The sequence below is a fragment of the Erinaceus europaeus genome, chromosome 2, assembly GCF_950295315.1.
Source record: "Erinaceus europaeus chromosome 2, mEriEur2.1, whole genome shotgun sequence".
Lineage (NCBI taxonomy): Eukaryota > Metazoa > Chordata > Mammalia > Eulipotyphla > Erinaceidae > Erinaceus > Erinaceus europaeus.
In genome coordinates this window covers 38,024,273-38,045,891 of record NC_080163.1, presented here as the reverse complement: position 1 = coordinate 38,045,891, position 21,619 = coordinate 38,024,273, and the positions used below count along the sequence as shown (strand labels likewise).

The 21,619-nt window shown below is 49.4% G+C and overlaps 1 protein-coding gene across 7 annotated transcripts in view; it reads right to left on the bottom strand.

The window, feature by feature from the left end:
• Positions 1-894: 894 nt before the first annotated feature.
• JADE2 (jade family PHD finger 2) overlaps positions 895-21,619 on the bottom strand; it is a 64,632-nt gene continuing 43,907 nt past the window's right edge. For all 7 annotated transcript variants that reach the window (XM_060178194.1, XM_016186784.2, XM_060178204.1 and 4 more), the window contains 4 exons: positions 20,089-20,553; positions 10,394-10,511; positions 6,955-7,083; positions 895-5,518 (listed from right to left, as the gene is read on the bottom strand). In XM_060178194.1, the coding sequence (XP_060034177.1) occupies positions 4,716-5,518; positions 6,955-7,083; positions 10,394-10,511; positions 20,089-20,553 (1,515 nt within the window). In that variant the 3' untranslated portion in view covers positions 895-4,715. The remainder of the gene's footprint in view (positions 5,519-6,954; positions 7,084-10,393; positions 10,512-20,088; positions 20,554-21,619) is intronic.

The following is a 21,619-nucleotide window of genomic DNA, read 5'->3' as shown; positions in this document are numbered from 1 at the left end:
ACCTCCACCTAAGCCTTCCAGGGGGAGGTTCAAGACTCCTACATGCATAGCTTGATCCATCTGCAGAGCCCCTACCAGGAATGCTTGTCCTTCTCTTCTATCTTGTTACTCTTGAGCAAGGAACTACTTATTCTTCAGGTCTCCACGACCTGGAAGTTCAGGGGCCAGGGTCTTTGGTGACATTACAATAAGCAACACTGGCAGAACAAGGCATTATGGTGAATATTTATTTTTAAACTTTTAATATTTATTGTATAGAGACAGACAGAAGTTGAGAGGGAGGAGATAGAGGAGAGAGACAGAGAGATACCTGCATCCCTGCTTTACCACTTGTGAAGTTTTCCCCTTGCAGGTGGGGACCAGGGGCTTGAACCTGGGTCCTTAATGCACTGTAACATGTGCACTCAACCTGTGCACCACCATCCAGCCCCAAATTTATTAATTGAATGGTGTTACTTCCTCAGAGACAACCTTTTTGATTGCTCAGTGCCAGATTACTCCAGATCTCTAGAATAACTGTTTTCTCATTACTTGTGTCTCCAGTGAACTGGGATGCTTCATGACAGCAGTGGTGGCTATGTTCTCCACTTTCCAGGGACCAAGGCACAGAGGCCCCAGATTCCTCCCAAAGCTTTCTCTTTCCAGGTAGGTGGTGCAAAGGATGGGAGAGATGCTAAATTCCACCTCTCACTAGAGAGGTGACTTAGGGTATATCTCTTACCTCCTCTGATGGCAAGAGAGAAGTAAATGAAATAAGACTTCTTAGGTAGCAGCAGCAGCTCTCTTGGGTCACCCAGGAACACTTGCTCTTTCATTCAGCCCATGATTTGGTATGTACACAGCCCCCCCAGCCTCCCTACTCCACTCAATGCAACGGAGCCTTACACCAGCCAGCACAGAAAACATTGCTTTATTAACTGCGTTTGCCAACACATGAGGAGTGCAGGGCTCCTTAAGACACAGGCCCTGGCAGGGGCCGAGGTCTTGAAACCCCCATGAGTGAGCAGGACAGGAGGGGACTGGGAGCTACGCAGCAGTGGCAACACAGAATCATGCAGGGCACAGCGGGCACTGACCACACCCTTGTGGCCATACATTCTATTGCTCATTAAGGGTAGCGAACATGGACAATGTACAAAAAGGAGAAATAGGTCTTTGCGTTAATGAAAAATACATTTTTTTTCTCTACAAAGGAATCTTTTCTAATACAAGAAAATAAATATTGCAACATAAGCCAAAAATAATTTAAAATTGCTCTTTTCAATATATTTTCAATATTTCTCTTGTATATTAACAAATGGCACATCACTTTCTTTGAAACAAAGACAGAAGGTGTCTCCTCCTGTGACATTCATATCATCCCCCACCCGAGTTGATGTGGAGCACAGAGTGTTGTGCGTCTGAGGGGCAAGGTGGCAGGAAGTGCCTTAAAGAACAACCAAAGGTCTCAGACTCCAGCCCTGGCACCTTAGCCAATGTGGCCAGTGGGGCCAGAGGCATGGGAAGTGGCTTCCCCAAAGGCCTGGTTGCAGGTATCCAGACCATTCTGCAAAGCTCGGGCATGGGCAGAGGTTGGTTATATCTGGCAGTGAGCAAGGAAATGCCAAGTCCAGCTGCTGCCAATGTCTACTACAATTGGGCATTTGATTCTCTAGGAATTGCCCCCTGCAAGTCCCATATTGTGCCCATATTTAACACACCCAGACATGTGTGCATGTGGACATGTGAAACATGTCCTAGTACACACTCAGTCCAACACCCATGTCTGGAAAGCAGGGTGGTTTCTCCAATGAGTGGAGATCCTTCCATTGTAAATGCTCACACTCGGCCTCAAAGTCAGAGCTTGTTTAACAAAATAAACCCTTCTACCTTCTCCTTGCTTTAAAATACATTTACGATCCATAAAAATACTTTCCTTGCACATTATCCTTTTTCACTGTGATAGGGAGAAGGGGGTGGGGAGGGCTAGGCGGCCAGGACTGGGAGAATGGGAATGACAACCAGAATGAGTTACAGAGCAGCTTCTCCCTCCCTGCGGAGGGCCAATGAGTGTGGGAAGATGGGATCAAAATGAAAAGGCAGTCTCAGTACTCTGGCCTGGAAAAGGTCTTCTCCCTCTTTCCCTGCTATTTAACTTAACATTGGGGCAGGGGCAGGGAGAGGGAAGGGAGCAAATTCACCTACATTATGGATAGTAGGAGTGAAAAAAATGAGAAGAGTAAGGAGTGGATGGCTGTGGGGACCAGCATTCTTGTTCTCCCTACAGCCTGGTGAACACACTAGATGTGGCGGGCTGCCTGGCCTGGGAGTGAGTGGGGCCCTTGCCAGGCAATATAGCAGACACTTGGGCTCTGTGTAGGACATAGTAAGAGCCAACTGAGAAACTGGTCAGAAGCCAGAGGCTAAGTTGAGCAGAGGCCTCCTGCAGAGTGCTGTGTGGCCCACCCAGTCCCTGGCAAGGCCCACTGCACTTTCTCCAGGGTGCCTAGATCTGCCTCAAGGTGGATGAAAGGGCCAATGGCAAGTGCTGAGTCGACTGAACTTGGGCCATTCTCAACACCCCCACCCTACCTCCTGGCAGAGTTTGGTTATTATTTAAGCTCAACTCTTTGCTTACTACGAGGTCAGACCAGGCAATCTGGTACAATGTGACCAGAGATGACTGGAATAAAGGGAAGGAAGGAGGTCTGTTCAAGGCAGTAAACAGAGAATGGGGTTGGGACACCGATGTTGACAGGCACTGGCCACACAGGCAGGCAGGTGGACTAAACTCTATGTGGGAGCTTCTGCCTTTCCAACGCCCAGAATCCTTGAAGTGCCTTCTGAAGCGTCCGCTCCTACTGGACACGAACCTCTGAACCTAGTCATTATCTTTGTCTTCTGTTTTGCTCAAATCTACATGAAGAAGCTGAGTGCTGATGATGCCACTGTCGTACCTTGATAGTTTTGGAGTCAGCAGTGGGATGGGGAGGGTCAGACCACTCCCCATACTGTTTATTTGCGCTTTATGTTTTTGCATGGGGGGAGGACCACATGGTAAAGATTTTTGCCATGCTGGTTTTGCTGTCAGTGTCCACCCCCGTGAGTCTCAGAGTTTAGGAAAGCTCACAGTGGGCCCAGCCCAGGATCTGAAATCCAACAGCGGTTCCCGGTTCCAACAGTTCAGCAGCAGAACAGTATCCTCTTCCGAGAGCTTGGGCTCATCTCCTTGGGTGTGTGCAATGAACATGTTTCTAGACTTTGTTGCTAAAGAACTCCATTAAAAAAAGTCCAAGTGACAAGTTGTCAGGTCCAGGCTGTGCTGTATTATGGTCAAAATATTCTTTGGCATCCATAGAATGATTCGACTGATTCACTGGACTTTTGCAAGGTTCTTGTTGGAGAAGTTCTGGCTTTACCAGTGGTGGAGTGACCCAGGAGTAATCCATAAAAGAAAGAAAGAGACTTTTTTTTTGTTTTGTTTTTTTACTGAATTCCTTTTTTGTTTGTTCCCTGAGCTATCACCCTGGGGCCACTCCACTGAAACTTTTCAGAACTACCTGGGACCTGGGGGAAGGGTAGGTGAGTCAAGGTAGGGTAATGGGGGTTAGGGGACAGCATGACTGGGAAAGGGAGTTAAGGCTCAGAGGGATGAAGGAACCAGGACCATCCAGCAAGACTTAGCACAGCTCCAGCAGGCCATCACTGGCCTACCCTGGGCCCCGGGATCCCACTGCTTGTTGGAAGGAGGAGTTTCCAAAAGGAAACCAAGGAAGAAGCTCAATTCTTAGCAGGACTGGGAAACTCGAAAAAGGCAAATGGTCTGGTCTGGTCAGCTGTCAGGGAGTGATCAGACTTTGGCCGAAACTGGCCCCAAAGGAAGGAAGTTGGAGCCCCAGAGCGATTTTCCGCAATGGGCAAGTCTGAGCCCCACGCCCGTCTGGGCACTGGCCCTCCCTGGCAGCCCTCTGCCGGCGCACGCGGCTGGCTGTTGGGGAGTCCCCTGAGTAAATGGCACAGCTCAGGAAGGATTCTGGGAACTCCTTCCCAGAGCCGCCAGGCTGGGCACTGGCAGGGGAGGAGCAGCGAGGGAGTGGAGGGGCGTGGGGTGGGCAGGCGGGCCTCACAAGATGTGGGTTATCGAGATCAGCTGTGGTTCCCCTGGAACCAGCGGGCCCTCTGCGCCCCTCAGTGCTTTCTCAGTGCTCATTGTGCTTGTGACAGTGAGTAGACTCTGGCTGGGTGTCACTTTATTATAAACTTCCTTGGGGATCAGTGGAATGCAGCAGGACCCCCCAAATGGACCCCAGTGGGACTCAGGGCAAGACGGGGCAGGCCGTGGGCTGGCCCAACTGCCATGAAATAATGCCCAAATGACAGCCTGTGTCATCCAGTGGCAGTGGGTGGGAGTGCCGGGCTCTTCATCACCTCATCTACATCTAGCCAGGAGCCCGGCCGTGCCACTGGGCCGGAGCGGGGATGCTGCACAGGACCTGGAATGGTCCTTGTGGCCAGAGCTGTGGAAGGAATCCTAATGTCCTAGGCCAGCACAGAGGAAAGACAACAGTGTGGAATTCAAAACTCTCTATATATTAAAAATAAAACCACAACAGCGTGGTAGCCTCAAGGTCTGGGACACTCAGCAAAAATTGGAAATGGCAGTTGTGACAGGGCTGAGGCCTCTTGGGGAGAAGGGAGGGGACCAGGGCAGGACCCAGGACAGGGGGAGGACTGACTTAGGAGGCCAGTACCCCCATGCGGACTACCTCCTCAGCCCCTGCTTCCCGAGGACCCCTCTGCACCCCGCTTTCTTCAGCCTCCACATCTGAGTCGCTCATCTCTCCATCAGAGAAGTAGCCATCAGTCTCAGTGTCAAAGTGTAGGCTGACCTTTGGCCTCTCGGCCACAGCAGAAGGCGGTCCTGTCCCGGAATCAGGCCTGGCACCTGACCACCTCCGGGTCCCCTTGCTCTCTCGGGGCGGCCGAAGCCGACCTGAGGGCTTGGGGCTTGGTGTGGGGCCAGGCACTTGGACATCTGAGTCGGCATCCACAGGGGTGACCTCGTCCAGAGTCTCAGGGGCCAGTGGTGGGGGGCTCTTGGGAGCTGATGGAATGGGGCAGTCCCTGGTCACAGGACTGGGCAGATAAGGTGCTCGCCGTGGTGGCTTCCTGGCCGCTGGCCCTTGCCCACCCTTGCCACTGCCTGCTTCCTGGCCCCAGGTCTTCTTGGGGGTTTTGTCTGGAGTTGTTCGTGCAGCAGGCCCATCCTGGGGTGATTTCTTCTTGGCAGGCAAACGGGTACGGCCTCGGGCCTTCCTGGCAGGGTCGCCGGGTCGCAGTGAGGGGTCCCGCATGAAGCTCAGCAATGTCTCCTCATCTTGCAGCAGCTCCTCTGATAGCAGCCCTGGAGCAGGGTCCTCCCGGTGTCCGTTGTTCAGGGACCACTCACTCATGGCCATGTTCTCTGCAGTGATCTGCACCGACTGTGCGAGCCAGCTGTTGAAGAAGGTGCCGTCGATGGGGAATGAGGTGGATAGTCCTAGTGTGGGGGAGAGAGGAGGCAGGTGAGATGGTAGCAGGTGTGCACTGCACCTCCTTGAAGAAGTCCACCCACCCCAACCTCTCCTGCATGTCACTGAGCAACTCCCTCCCTCTTTCCTTCTGTGTGACACCCAGCTGAGCTGTCGTTTTTCCGTCTGTCCCTCCTGCCGCCACAAAGCATAGGGCTCACAGCATGTATCTTTTCCCTATGAGGGTGTGCTGCTCCCAGAACCATCTTGATAATTCATGAAACAAAGTGAAAATGCAGGCTCCCTGTTCAGAGGCTATTTAGATTCCAAAGTGGCAATAGTACAACATCAAAACCTTGACTGCCCTTTGACAACACAAGACCACACCCAGAGCCTGGAGTGCCTACCACCTCCATCTTCAGGGAGCAGTGCATGGAGGAAAACACGCTCTAGTCATTAAGGGGCGTGTTATAAGCATTGCTGCCCAGAGCTTCCCAAAGAGTGTCAGGCATGAACAGGGTAGTGAGAGGCAAACGCTAGTAGTAGTAGTAGTAGTAGTAGTAGGGTAGTGAGATACATCTGAGTAGGACTCTGCCCACAGTGGTCAAGCTGCAGAAGTGGACAGCTGATGATGGGTCTGGCTCTCTCATGAGACACCCAAGTCGTACCCTTCCTGAGACAAAGGAAAGTGAGATGATTGGAGTTTTTGTGCTAGAGGTCTGGAAGGAGATTTCACCAGGGCCTGCTCTGTGTATGGGGGTTGCAGTAAGAAGGGGTGATGGTTAAGATGGGTGAGACACTTTTTTGTTTTTTAATTTTTTAAAATCTTTATTTGTTGGCTGGAGACAGCCAGAAATTGAGAGGGGAGGAGGAAGCAGAGAGGGAGAGAGATACCTGCAGCACTGCTTCACCACTTGTGAAGTCCCCCCCCCCCACCCCCCACTGCAGGTGGGGATCAGGAGCTTGAACCTGGTTCCTTGTGCACTGTAATGTATGAGCTCAATGAGATGTGCCACCACCAGACACCTGGCTGGTGACACTTCTTTGGTTTCTCTGGGTGGCTCCAGGAACGCTCACTGGAAACAATGGGAGAGTCCACCTGAGAGGTGGGTTGGAGATGGAAAATTTGGGCAGGCCCTCACCTCCCAGTGTAAGGTTGGGTTCCTCCAAAGGCCCACATGTCTGTCTCCTGAGGGACTCTAGGAAAAATCCAGCATGTAGACCCTGGGCAAAGAGACCCTGGCTCCTTGGGATGCTAGATGGGGTTCTGGGACCCTCTTGTCCTTTATGGCAGGAAGGTTTGAGTGTCTGGGCAAGGAAGGACCTGGTTATCTCTGTTGGACCTCCTACTTTGCCAAGTGGGGGTGCAGGTAGCTGCTACTGGCATTATGTAGGGGGAGAGATGTGAGAGATGCCGTGCACCTGGTTATGCCCAACAGGCCAGCCTGGCCATTCACTCACTCACCCAGCTGCCCCAGGACTGAGTCGGGACCCGCCTTCACTTTCTCTTTCTTCTCAGGGCTGCCCTTTGGGCACTCGTGGCCTTTCCTTTTCGAGTCACTCTTCTTGCCCTTTGCTCTCCTCCCAGATCGCTCTGCATCAGGGAAAGACAGAGCATGAGGGAGGTGAGTACCCGAGCAGCCGCATTCAGAACCAAGATCATGCATGCCAGTCTGGCAACTCTCCATCAACCAGCACCTCTTGATCTAGATCACCTCGTCCTGCTTCAGAGTTTCAGGATTAGATCTGGTTGTGCACTCAGGACAACTAGGTACCAGTGAGTCAGGAGTCAATTGTTGTTGAGTATGGTGAAATTTTCCTCTGCACCTGTGAGGGCCTGGAGAGTGCACAGGACAAGAAGGATGGGGACCCACTTTCCAATAAAAGATGGTAACCTGAACTGCAAGGTCTAAGGATTTGGGCAGAGAGCACTGGTGGGTGGGAAGGCTGCCTGGAAGCATGTGGACAGGGTAGGCTCTTGAATACTAGGCCAAATGCCTGGACAAGAAGATGGGAAGAATACCATCTGTGGAGTCAGGAGGCTTGGGGTTCAGTCTTATTGTGTAAGCTTCCTGCCTTGATCTCCTGGTCTGCTTCCAAGGTCAGGCAGTAGAGTGGAGTCTAGGGTGCACACTGGATCCTTGTATTCTTCCCCCCCAAAAAAAAATAGACGCATCTGTGAGACTGAGATTGTATCTCTTTTTCTTCCTTCTACCTACTTTTCCTCTTTTTTCTTTCTTTAAACCAGAGCGCTGCTCAGTTCTAGTGGCTGTAGAAGGGGTTGAACCTGGGACCATGGAACCTCAGGCACGAGAGTCTCTTGGCATAGCTATTATGCTGTCTTCCCCATCACCTCGAATCCTTCTAGTGCATGACCACATAGAAAGCATCAGAGTAGGGAAGGACCATATGGAAGAGAAGGCCCAGCTGCTGTGACACTTCTGTCATTTCTTGGTCAGAGTTTGGAGGACTTCTGGAATAAGGGCTTGAGAGAAGGTTTAGGGGTGTGGTACCTGCTCTGGGAATCTGTGTAGCCCTAAACTCCTCCTCTCAAGCAAGAGAATGGTTCCTGGATACTTTGAAGGCAATCATCTGACACACCCACTGCACATCAGCTCCTTCCCTGACCTTGCACATCTCACCCTGGTGGTTCCATCAGCCTCACTTAAGACATTTTTTATCTGCCCTGGCTGCAGATATGTCAACTTCTTTCTTCTAGATTCTCTAACGAGACAAGTCTAGGTCTCCAAATAGGATGCTTGTCTTTTTTTTTTTACAAATATGCCAAAGAATCATGTAATACTTTCAGCAGTGGATATAATCGTGGGCCGTAAGTGTACATTCCTTCACAACTGGTCCTATGACAACAGAAGGACATCTTTCATTTCTTTTTGCTTACTATGGTCCTCTTGGTTATCTTTGAAATATGGAAACACACCATCCCTGGTATGACTTTTGTTGTTGAATTCCCCTTTCTGAGTGTATCTTCTTTCTGAGCTCCAGTCTGCACTCACCATGCCCTCCTATCTCCAGCAGAAGTCTTGTTTAGTTGTCCCTTGATCCCCTTCACAGAGATGTGAAGTATGGACTTCTGGAATCTGGCATCAGAATGCTGGATAGTTTCCTTATCTTCTCTTTTGCTTGGTATTAGCTTAAGCCTTGTTGCTGGATAGTTTCCGTATCTTGTCCTTTGCCTGGTTTGGCCAGCCTTCTTTAGCCTCTGTTTAGACACTCTTGGCATTATGCTTATGAAACACCACAACAGCTTTGGGCAGAGGCAAACCAGTCTTCTCTCCAGATGCCTTGCCTGAAAAAAGGGGTACTTGTTGCTGTACCCCCACACCTCAGGTTTAGGAACTAGAAAAATCCCTAGATTCAATGTGGAAATATGGACCCCATGGGTTCTTGACTTTTTTTTTGCAAATCTGCGCTGAGTGTGCTGTGTGTCTTGTAACTCTCTGCCCCTGCCTTCACTGTGGGCTTCTCTTGCAGCTAGAACATGTGGTGATCACATGAGGTTCTCAGAAGCCCACGTCATTGTTCCAGAATGAACCGCCATCCCTGACAACTCCTTCCTGCACTGGCACCCACTGAAAGCTCATGAGCACCACTTTGCTGTGACTGTCCAGTGGGTGAGCAACACAAAGACAGGAGCCCCATTGGTTCCATTTGTGGCAGCACTGTTTTAGTGTCCAGCATGGGGCCTGAATCCTTCTATGCTCCACCAGTGGTCTCTCGATGTACAGACAGATGAGAGGGAGCTTGGAAATCTCCAGAGGCCAGGACCCTGCCCCAGCCGTGGGGGTGCACCATGGGCTCAGATTTTTGCATGTCTGGGTTCCGTCCTGACCCATCTCTTGCACCTGGCAGCAATGTTTTTTTTGGGGCCAGACTGAGCAGTGATGGCCAAGTACAAATAAGGCAGTTCAATACTCAGGCAGGGGTAGGGCAGCGCCATATCCTTCCTATCTTCTTCCAGAGGTGGCCCAGTAGTCATTCCCGCTGTCCACTGAGTCTGAGTTGGTAGTGGTCACCTTGACTCAAAATCTCTCCATCTAGCTCTTTCTGTTGCACGTAATTCAACATTAGCGTGCCATTTTCATGTTAAGCCTTATGCTCACTAACATGTAAACACCCTGGGAAAGGCCCTGTGTCTTGTCGCATCCATACAACTAACAGGTAACAGCAATGTCAGAGTTTTTTTGGTCTTTAACATCCAGATCTTTGAAGCGCAGGTCTTGGCAAGAGAAAGAGAAACAGAAAAATCCTGCAGGTGCAGGTCTTGAATCCCGTCAGATCAGGTAAGAGAAAAAGCCCAAGTGCATTCATGTTCTCACTTCCACCTCTGGCTGTCCTGAGCATTATTAACACATAGGCACCAGACTCAGAAAGCTCCTTTGTTCTGGCCCCTTCCCGACCAAATGCGTGGTTTCCTTATAAAGTTGATAGGGATAAAAATCTCAGTCAATGTGGAACTAATCGATGTCACTTGAGGACCTGGTTTCATTGTATGCTGCAGATTCCAAGAAACTATCTGCGACACTGATGAGCACTTACTGTTCCATAATCAAGGTTTTTGCTCCAAGTCTGCTTGTGTTGAATCCACTCCTGAACTGGTGTGGCTCTGGCAGTACCTCCACATCCTCAGTGAAACAGAAAGCTTCCTGAGGGCAGGCCTGATGCCCCCATTCCAAGTCTCTTATCCCTGCCTACGACGCACAACTAGACCTCCATGTCTGCCCATCTTGGCTTACTAGCTGGATGAAGGAGAGGTGGGGTGGGGGCCAGTGGTCCCCTGGGGCCAACACACATGTCCCATCAGGCCCCAATGAAACACCCTCCTTGGGACCCAACCTCATGAGCAACCTCATGAGGTGGCTGGCGGTGGGCAAGGAAGTGCCTACCTCGACACAGATCCTGTTCAGTAAGTTTCATCTGCAGGTGGAATATCTGCTCCTGGAGTTTGCAGAGGGCGTGTTTCGTTCTCTCGCGCCTTGTCACCATGTAGCACAGATTTCTAACCTGAGGAAACATAAGAGAGATTTTCCACCTTACTCGATGGGTAACCACCCTTGACCTCCCAGCTCTTGGGGGGAGGGGGAGGCTGTGCTGAAGATGAAGGCACTTCCTGGGGCAGAGGCCCTACCCAGTGCCACGACTGTCTAAACTGCCCAGTGATAACTGGGAATCAATTTCCAGAACCAGAGTGCATCTGTAGCCTAAAGCCATACATCTCTGAGTCAAAAAATGGCCAAGCACAGCCTTGGCCCCTGTGGCACTCCAAAAAGCCAGAGTGAACAGAAGAGCAGCTACTTAGTGGGAGCTGTGGTCTTCCCCTTTACTTCCTGGCTGAGCAGCCATGCTGCCTTGCCTCCTAAGACCCTTCCATTCTGGTGGTTCTCCCTTGTTCATAGTACCCCAAGGTACATATGGTCTCTCCAGGTCACCAAATCCATTTCTCTGCCTCCTGTCCAAAGCCTCTTTCCCATCAAAGAAACTCTTCAGCCACAAATACCATGGCAAAAACTGACTTCTCTCCCAAGCTATGAATGGGCCAAGTATGTGCAGTAAAGAAAGTCCAGTGGAGTATCTTCAAGCAGACAGGTATGCAGCCTCTGATAGCTGGTCCATCCTGGGATGTCCCCCATCCACCTGCCACACTGGGACCTCAGCTAGGCCTGGCCGATCATGTTCTCACAGCCACTTACACCTAGAGCACCTTCCCAGGAGAGAGGGAAGGTGCCTGGGACTTCCTTAGACCAGCTCCCTTCTCAGGAGAGAGGGAAGGTTCCTGGGACTTCCTTAGACCAGCTAGAAGAGTTTCTTAGGGTCTTGGTGAGAAGCTTAATTTTCTTGTGGACATAGAAACTTCTTGTGGTTGGTCTGGAAGCTCCTGGAGGATGGTCCATGGTACAGCGTGTCCATTGGGCACCTTTCCCAGCATGCCACTCCCTCAGTGGCTTTCAGGGTGCAGTCCACTTTTAGAACTATTATAGAGCTATTGAGCAGGCCTCTTCTATTGAGACACTTCCTTATCCTGGCATTGACTTCCACTCAGATTGGCACTTCCAGCATGGGCAGGAACAGCCTCTGGAATCCTGGGTCTTGGTGGGATCATTCTGGATAAAGTCAGTATCACTGTCTCCAGCTGGGTTTGTCCTCAACAGTGAGTTTGGTCTTCATGTCCTTAGCTGCCTGGAGTGGCCTGTGGGTTTGGGTCCCCATTGGCAGTCGTGAACTCCATTCATCTTGGACTGGGGGGAGTAGTGATCAGGCCTCTCTGTCAGGATGGACATCCTCCTCTCCTTCCTGAACCCACCTCTGGATGCCTGCAGACACTCAGCAGGGCTTCACGCTGGTGAGCCAAAGGGCTGCCATCTGGGCCAACCCAAAGTCCCTGTGGAGGCACTGGAGCCACTTTTCTCTCAGCTCCTGCATATCCTCTCAGCTTCCTCTGAGCCAGCTCCTCCCATGTGTGCCGATGCACAGGTTGCATCTTTGTGGACTCGAGGGCCATCCAGGAGCCTTTCTTTGAAAGGCTTACACCCCAGCAGAGCAGAGAGATGTTGACAGGACAGGACCAAGCAGCCCTGACCCAGATGTGGAGGTGGTGAGGTTTCCTGTAGAAAAGACAGCTGGGCCAGATGGTAGTGGGTCATACAGAGGGGCACCGGCAGGCACAAGGACTTTTATAAAGTAAGCTCAGGTTGGGGGTGGTGGAGGTGGTGGTGATGGTGGTGTGTTAGGATCTTGGTGCTTAGGGATGTGTTTAAGTGCTGAAACTAGGAGTCATCTTGAAGGACCTAGCTCCTCCTATCCACAGCTGACCCAAAAAAAATGTGCTATCAGTCTTTTCCATGAGCTCACTCTTCCCCTTAGTATTCCCACCATCGTTTCTTCTTCCTCTTCTTCTCCTTCTCTTAACATGGAACTGGGGCCTTACACATGTGTAATTTCCCTATTCCCATGCTTCTCTTTCATTCAGAGACAGACCTGAGACAGGGAGACACCACAGCACTATAGCTTCTTTTTCCAGTGCTGCAGAACCTCCCGTGTGGTGTTGGGGCTCCAATCTGGACCTCATTCATGGTAAAGCATGCACCCTACTCACTGAGCTGTCTCTCCGGCCCTAGCCCTGTCATCTTCACCTGCATAACTAGATACTTTGACTCTCTGCTAAATCTTCTTCCCCTTAAAACCTCAAGTGGATGGATTAGGTGCCCATCCCAGAATGTACAACTATCTGGAACCTCAGGTGCACTTAGCTAAGGTCATATGAGTGAACCCTAAGTCTGACGATTAGTGTCCTTATAAAAGGCCATGTGAAGATACACCTTGGGCAAAAAGTTGCTCTGGGCCTGCAAAGCTTTTCCGTCTTCTCGTCCCAAGTCTGGGCCTTTCCTTCAGGTTTTAGCTCAAAGGTCCTCCCTGTCTGATACATTTATAGCCCAACGTTGTTCTTCCCTGTCCAGTCTGCCTACCTCCTGGCATGGGGGCAGTGGAGATAATAAATAGGAGAATGGATTCATGGCTATTTTCCAGGCCTCAGAACAGATCAGTCAATATATTCAACACAGGTTAGCTGAAACCCGCTCTTAAAGAATTTTCCAAACATATCATCTTTTGCTCTGCCATTCAACATAACCTTTAAGGATGAGTAATCAGGTAAGTCGAGGCTCAGAGCCATAGATTTCTTCCAAAGAAGAGTCAAACTTAATTATTCCCTACTCAAATACAAACACAGGGGGCGAGTTGGTTCACACAGTAGAATGCACACTTTACCACGTGAAAGGAACTGGATTTGAGACCCCTGGCCACAACATGGTAGCATCAGCATAGGGGAAGTTTCATGAGCAGTGGAGCAGTGCTGTGATGCCTCTTCTTTACACTGTCTCTCTTCTTCTATCTTAAATGTGCAGGCATAGAACCCAATGATTAAAAAGAATAAAATACAGATACAGGGTGCTGGGCAACGCATTAAGTGTACATGGTGCAAAGCTCAAGGACCGGTGTAAGGATCCCAGTTTGAGCCCCTGGCTCCCCACCTGCAGGGCGTTGCTTCATTAGCAATGAAGCAGGTCTGCAGGTGTCTATCTTTCTCTCACCCTCTCTGTTTCCCCCTCCTCTTTCTATCCTATCCAACAATGACAGCAATAACAACAACAACAATAAACAACAAGGGCAACAAAAGGGAAAAAAATAGCTTCCAGGAGCAGTGGATTTGTAGTGTAGGCACCGAGCCCCAGCAATAACCCTAGGGGCAAAAAAAAAAAAAACCCACAACAAACAGATACAGTTGTGGATCCCCCACCTCTTTTCTTATTCCATTTGAAACTCCAGAGCAAGGTTTCTTACATCACGCTGAAGTGAATTTCTGGCAGCAAGATCTCTGGGACAGCTGGCAAAAACACACGATTCCCGGGCTTAGGGAATAGTGATCTCTCAATGCATTTTACAAAGAACACAGTGGAATCTGAGAAGACTGTCCCAGACCAAGCTAAACTGCATGGGCTACTGAGTTCTATGGTTCATCACAATAGATGAAGAAAAAATTAAAATGTCCATTGCCATCTGCTTTTGTTGTTGATCCTATAATAAATTCTAATTGTGTTTATTTTATAATATACAGTGATGGATATGAACGAGACTATAAGAACATAATGCAATGAAGGAAAAGGTTCCATTTCTTTTTGTGGTAAGGGCAGGCTATCTATTATGTCTGGAGATTCTTGCTACAGAAGACAGGATTGCTTCTTACTGGGAAAACTGCAGTGATGCCAACATTCTGTTCCTGGTACTGTGGTTACAGGGAGAGCCCTGATTTGCACTATACTCAGGAGCCACCAATTACTTCTCTAATTTCTCCCAGGACCCTAGGTAATAGAACTACATGTAACTGAGTCTCAGAGAATTTCTCTTCCATGGTGCTCTTTGGTGACAAAAGTATTGATACCCATCTTAAAAACTCACCCAGGATGTTAGGTTCCATACACTGTCAGTAATGTTTTATCTTACTATAAAGATTAAAGATAAGTAAACAAATATGAATCAAGAAGCCAGCAGGTAACTCAGAAGGTGAATCACATGCTTCCCAATACTTGGGCTTCTGGGTTTATGCTCTGGCACTACATGGGAGCACCATGGACAACACCAAGGGACCTCCATACATGGCTGAGTGGTGCTATGGCATCTCCTTCTCTCTTTCTCTTCCTTGAAATGTAGAATAAAAATTGGGCTGGGGAGATAGTGCAGTGGAATTCATGAGTTGGCTCCCTGGCATCATATTAACAAAAATCTAGTTGAAAAGTCTCCTCTACAATCAAGGCAGGGATTGCCAATGTAAGTGGGTTCTACTTCTGAGGAAATTTTACTTTTTGATATAATCAGCAATTTTGATAGAGACAACCTGGGTACAGGCTGTGAAGAGGGAATGGGTGGGGAGGATGTCTAGTCAGTGACCTTGAATTAAAATGGACCAGTGCTAGAGGAATTTGTGGAGACTTGAGGCAGTGAGAAACACTTGGAGCTGTGGGCTTTTTGGGCATGGGATTCTAATGCTCGAGAGGTGAGGGTTGGAGCCAGCCCCATGATGTGAGATCTATTGGAAACAAGGCTTTGAGGAAGCCCTAGGTGCCTGGTCTCGGTGGTAGTGGCGATGGTGGTGGAGTGTCTGCCAGTAGCCCTCCCACCCTTTCAAATCAGGTCAGTCAGCAAATAAGCTCCTGGTAACCTGATCCAGTGCCCCAGGCAGTGAGGCAGTACAGCTCCAGCAGTCAGCGGTTGCTAGGGGACACCAGCCAGCATTTGTTGGGCTGATGTCAGCACTGCGGATTTTTTTTTTTTTTTGTCCACTGTGAATTATTCTGGCAGGTTGCAACAGCCATGCCTTTCTGAGTGGCCTATGGCTAAGATTTAAGGAAGCACAGCTACAACTGGTCATAAAAGGACCTGCAATTCCCAAGTCTTAGCACCAGGCCTGCCCTTTCCTTCATCCATGGAATACACCTGCCCAGCAGCCCCTCTTCCTGCTTGTGGGACCCACATAACAACAATAAAGACAGTTAACAAGGTAGGGCTCTGCACTAAGCTCAGTCCCCCTATCTTCACTATGACACCAAGGTCAACTGCGTCTTATCTGATAGAAGAGGAACCTGAAACTCAAAAAAGTAGAAACTGAAATGCACAAGGGACAGAGCTGGGAAGTGCTAGAAGTGAATGCAAATCCAGTTGTTCCCCCCCAGTCCCTCCCTTCTCATGGATACAGCCCAAGCTGGCCTTATGCCCAGCTACAGGCTGGGTATGCTCAGCTACTGGCACAAGGCCACAGTCAGAGTCTGGGCCTGCTGTCCAGGCCACCAACCATTCCAGGGCTTTGCAGGACTCCTCCATGGCACCATTCTCACCCCCTTCACTCTGAAGTGTGTGTGGCTGTGAAAGGGCTGGGCAGGACCCAGAGGGGGTCAGCCTGGCAGTGGCTAGCTCTGACACTTGCTTCCCTGCAGCTTGCCAGGCCTCTGCTCTCCCTGGCCTTGCTCTCAGCTGGAGCCCATCAACCCAGGGCTGTGGCTGCTGCAGAAGCAGCATCTTGACAGGACTCAGCAGCACTGAGTCCTAAGAGTTGTGCAGACTTCAAAGCCAGTTCTGCCTCCTCTCTTCCTAGAAAAGAGAGAGGGCTCACTTCCACTGGGTTCGGGAGGGTGATGAGGCAGCTCTCAATGCCCAGAGTCAGACTTTACAAGTCCGTTGGCTACCCAGCTCTTGACAGCCTTGGCTCTCACCCCACCTGTACCAGTGGGCAATGTGGAGGCTGGGGGCTGATAAGGGGAGTCTTCTGCCCAGGAAACAGAGAATAAAGAATAAGCCAGGGACCGGATGGTAGCGTAGCGGGTTAAGCACACATGGCGCAAAGTGCAAGGACTGGTGTAAGGATCCCAGTTTGAGCCCCTGCCTCCCCAACTGCAGGGGGGGGTGTTTTTGCTTCACAAGCAGTGAAGCGGGTCTGCAGGTGTCTATCTTTCCCCCCTCTGTCTTCCCATCCTCTCGATTTCTCTGTCCTATCCAACAATAGCAGCAACAACAACAACAATAACAATAACGATAAACAACAAAGGGCAACAAATGGGGAAAAAAAACAGCCTCCAAGAGTGGTGGATTTGTAGTGCAAGCACCAAGCCCCAGCAATAACCATAGAGGCAAGAAAGGAAGGAAGGAAGGAAGGAAGGACAAGCCAAACCCTTATTCAGGTTCAAATTCAACTCAAAACTCAAGAAAAAACAAGATTCTATGACTTTCTGCTGTCATGTCATCCCTCTGAACCTGTTTCCTCACCTTTTCATCGGTCATTAGGCTGGGAATGTATATATGTGCATCTCCCCGCCCCACACACACACCTATCTGCTCTCAGGATGATGATTAAGAAGCAAGTCTGGGAGTCGGGCTGTAGCGCAGCGGGTTAAGCGCAGGTGGCGCAAAGCACAAGGACCGGCATAAGGATCCCGGTTCGAGCCCCGACTCCCCACCTGCAGGGGAGTCGCTTCACAGGCGGTGAAGCAGGTCTGCAGGTGTCTATCTTTCTCTCCCCCTCTCTGTCTTCCCCTCCTCTCTCCATTTCTCTCTGTTCTATCCAACAACAATGACAGCAATGATAACTACAACAATAAAACAACAAGGGCAACAAAAGGGAATAAATAAATAAATAAAAAGCAGCAAGTCTACAGGGACTAGATGCGCAAGGACCCAGGTTGGAGTTCCTGCTTCTCACTTGCAGGGGGGATGCTTCATCAGTGGTAAAGCAGGTTTGCAGGTGTCCTTCTTTCTCTCTACCTCACCCTCCCCTCTCAATTTCTCTCTGTCCTATCATATAAAATAGAAAGGAAAGGGAAGGAAAAAAAAAAGCCAACCCACTTTCTGGCTTCCTTATAAATTGAAGCCAGAGTCAGAACTAGACTGGTAAGCACTGACTAAGGAGGTCAGATCTGATGAGTCATCTGAAAACTAGAAGAGTAAAAGTAAGGTGTTTGCAAGACAGCTCCTGGGAGATGGACTTGAGGGACATCTTGGGTGGCCTGAGGGAACTTGGGAAGCAGCTTTAATCTGAAAAGAGTCGGTAGTACATATGGTGGTCCTGTCATGAGACAGGAGGCTGGATTGCCCAGGAGATGCAATGTAGATGGCCTTGTCCAAGGGCAGTTGATGCTTCCACACCCTTCTCCCTTCTGACCTTTTTGGCCAGGCCTCAGGGTGGATGAGTAGGGCAAAGGGGAATAGGGAAGTGAGTCTGATTTCAAAGCCTCCACCCCATGCTCTCCCAACAACACAGAGCATCTCCCAAGTTGTTCTATCCATTTTGCAAATTGGCCAACTGAGATACATGGAAGAAAAGCCAATGTCTATATCTTGCTGCCTTTCAGCCACCAAATTACAGACACTGTCATGATTAAATCCTGACTGCCCTAGGCAGACAACCTCACCAATGTGTCCTGGAACCTCACTGCTCCAGAGCTGTACTTCATTAGGGAAAGACAGAAACAGGCTGGGGATATGGATTGACCTGCCAATGCCTGTGTCCAGCAGAGAAGATTGGCAATTACAGATGCCAAGACTCCCACCTTCTGCACCCCCAAAATAATTTTGATCCATAATCCTAGTGGGGGGAGAAGTGATAGGGGGAAGATGACCAGAGGATAAACAGAGGAACATTTGGATGCAGTAATGGGAGATGGGGCCATAGAAAAAAATGAGCAAATATATACAAATATAGACAGTTAGTTGTAGAAATAATAGTTAACCCATATCTACAACCTTAACAGGACTGCGGTAGCTTACAGTGGAAGGAACGTGGATCCAGGATGATGGTGGGACTGTTGCAGAGTTATACCCTGCTATCTTGTAATTTCGTAAATTAGTATTAAATCACTACTTAAAAGAGAAGAAAAAAAAAGAAAGAAAGAAAAGCCAACATCTGAGGTCAATCAAATTCCTCTTCGATTTTTCCACCTGGGCTATTTTTCAGCACCATCTAGAGAAGGTGTGTGTAACTCTTGGAAGACATTCTGACAGAATCCCATGGGCTCTTGAACCCTAAAACTGAATGTCCCTGATAGGGAGGTCAGAACTACATCTGGAATTCAGAAGACTGGAGCAAGAACTCAAAACATCCAGACCCTTCTTGAGTTGTCCCCAGCTTCGGGATGGTGTCTTATCAGCTGGAAGTTGTGTTGTGGTAGAAAAGTTCAAGGACATGCCCCACTGGAGGCAGAAGTACGTCACTTTCTTCCCAGGGTTAAAATGAGGGAACAGGGAGCTGGGCGGTGGCGCAGTGGGTTAAGCGCACATGGCGCAAAGCGCAAGGGTGGGAGTAAGGATCCCGGTTTGAGCCCCCGGCTCCCCACCTGCAGGGGGGGTTACCTCACAAGCGGTGAAACAGGTCTGCAGGTGTCTGTCTTTCCCTCCTCCTCTCTGTCTCCCCTCATCTTTCAATTTCTCTCTGTCCTATCCAACAACAACAGCTATGGCAACAATAACAATAACAACTATAACAAGTACAACTACAAGGGCAACAAAAATGGGAAAAATGGCCTCCAGGAGCAGTGGATTTGTGATGCAGGCAATGAGCCCCATTGATAACCCTGGAGGCAAAAAAAAAAGAGGCCTTGGGGTGGAGAGTTCTGCTCCAGGAAAGTAAGTCTCACTGTTCCCCAACTTCCAAAGGCCAGCCCCCAAACTGGCTTCTGTGCCCTCCTCATCCCACCCAGAGCCATGATCCTGAAGCACCAACATCACCAACATCCTTGCACAGAGCTAAGGGGTCTCAGCGAGGACTCAAACCACCTCTTCTGGGCTCTTTGAGGCTTTTTCCAAACTATGCAGGTTGTGGCCACACTGGGACAGTTGCTGCTTATTTGTTTCCAGAGCTTCCAAAAGCACGCTGAACCACTCATCCAGCCATTCCTCCCACTCCACAGGCTGCTCCTGGTTTTCAGCGCACCTACACAACTATGTCTCTACTGGTGTTGTTTCCTCTGTCCAGGACCCCCGGGAGCTAAATTCACCCCTCCCTTCCCTGCTGTGCCCCAGCCTGACTTGCAGGAGAGTCAACTCAATCATGATTCCTAGTTTCTTCCCTGCCTCTGGTTCTAAGCAGATGCTCATGTGTTGAAATGCAGGAGGCCATTAGTGGCTAGAGACCTCCAGGGCCAGGACTCTTGACCACGCACCGACAGGCCTGTCCCACCAAGGCTGGAACAAAAGGGGATCAGAGACACAAGAGCTTGATCCACTTACTTTTTTTTTTGTCACCAGTGTTATTGCTTGGGCTCAGTACCAGCCATGTTTTTTAATAGAACAGAGAAATTGAGAGGGGACGGGGAGACAGAGAGGGAGAATGACAGACACACCTGCTTCATCACTTGTGAAGTGTTCCCCGTGCATATGGGGAGCAAGGACTCAATTCCAGGTTCTTGCACCTAGTAAGAAGTGCCACCATACAAGCACCCTTGACCCACCCCTTTCCACAGACTATCCTACCCTCAAACCCCCCCCCCCCCAGTCTTGCTGAACTGTGGTTGCTCCAGGATAGGAGGCCCCCAGGGCTACTTACCCTCTCCAGGTCCTGCCGCAGGTGTGTGAAGAGTTTGAGGCGGCGGTACAGGACATCCTGTTCCTGCTGGGCCAGGTTATCCACCTCATCAGTTTTGGGGGTCAGCAGTGGCTGGTTGGCATTGGCTTTCCTCTTTAGCTTCCAGTACTGGTAGATGAAGTCAACCAGTGCCTCTGCCAGGTCCAGGCGTTCAGCCACCTCAGCAGGCTCCACCAGCTCATAGAAGTCTTCCTCCAGCTGCTGTAGCCGTTGCTTGCGGAGGGTCACCTTTTCCAAGTCCTCACCAGCTGGACTGGGCTCCATGGGCTCAGAAGTGGGCTCAGTCTGCGGGCCTCCATCACTGTGCTCCTGGCAGAAGGACTTGAACTTGACCTCATCGTTATCTGCTAATATAGTCCGCATCTCCAGGCCATGATCAAAGGCGCACGTAACATGGAATGCCGTGACGCAGGAAGGCATGGAACACTGGGGGGAAGAAGGCTCTGTTAGGCATGAAGGAAGCCCCAAGGGAGGTTATGTAGTCTTCCCCCAGAATCCTACAGAGAACACAGGATGCTGGTGAAACCCTAAATAAAAATAGTGCAAGCCATGAAGTAATGCTCCACTTATCACTAGAGAAATGTAAGTTAAAACTCCATTGAGATACCATCTCACACCTGAGAATGGCTTACACCAACAAACTAGGAAATGACAGGTGTTGGAGAAACTGTGCAGAAAAAGGGACTCTGCTACATTGCTAGTGGGAATGCAAACTGGTGCAGCCTCTTTGGAAGACTGTATGTACAAATAAAAATGCAATTTCCTTATGCTCCAGCAATACCACTCAGGCATATATCCAACGGACACTCAAACACCAACTAGAAGGGACATAAGCATCCATATGTTCAGAGCTGCATTATTCACAATAGTCAAATAGTGGAAGCAGCCTAAGTGCCCATCAACAGATGACTGGCTAAGGAAGTTATGGGATATATACTCCATGAATACTACTGTGCAATCAGAAAGATGTTATTGTGTCCTGTGAGTCAAAATGGATAGAACTGGAGGCGATTATGCTTAGCAAAGTAAGCAAAGAGATGAAAGTCAACTACCAGTTGGCTTCACTCATATTTGGAATCTAATGATTCACACGAATTTGCAAAAAACAAAACAGAAGCAAGCAAACTGTTTCTAACGCTTGTGAGAATGATGGTGGTTATCTTTGGGAGGTGATAGGGTGGGGATACAGAACTTTGGTGTAGGTGTGGTGTGAACTATACATGGTGATCTTACAATCTTGTAACATACTGTTAATAACAAATTAAGAACAACAACAACAAAAAAAACCCCCAAAACTGTATGACCCAGGAGGTGGAGCACTGGACTAGAAAACATGAGGTCCTATGTTTAACCCCTGGCATTGCATGTGTTAGAGTGATACTCTGGTTCCCTCTCTCTTTCTCTAATTAATAAGTCTAAAACAAACAAACAAAAAAATCAGAAGGCAAGGGAGATAGCATGTTTATGTAAAAAAAGACTCGTGCCTGAGGTT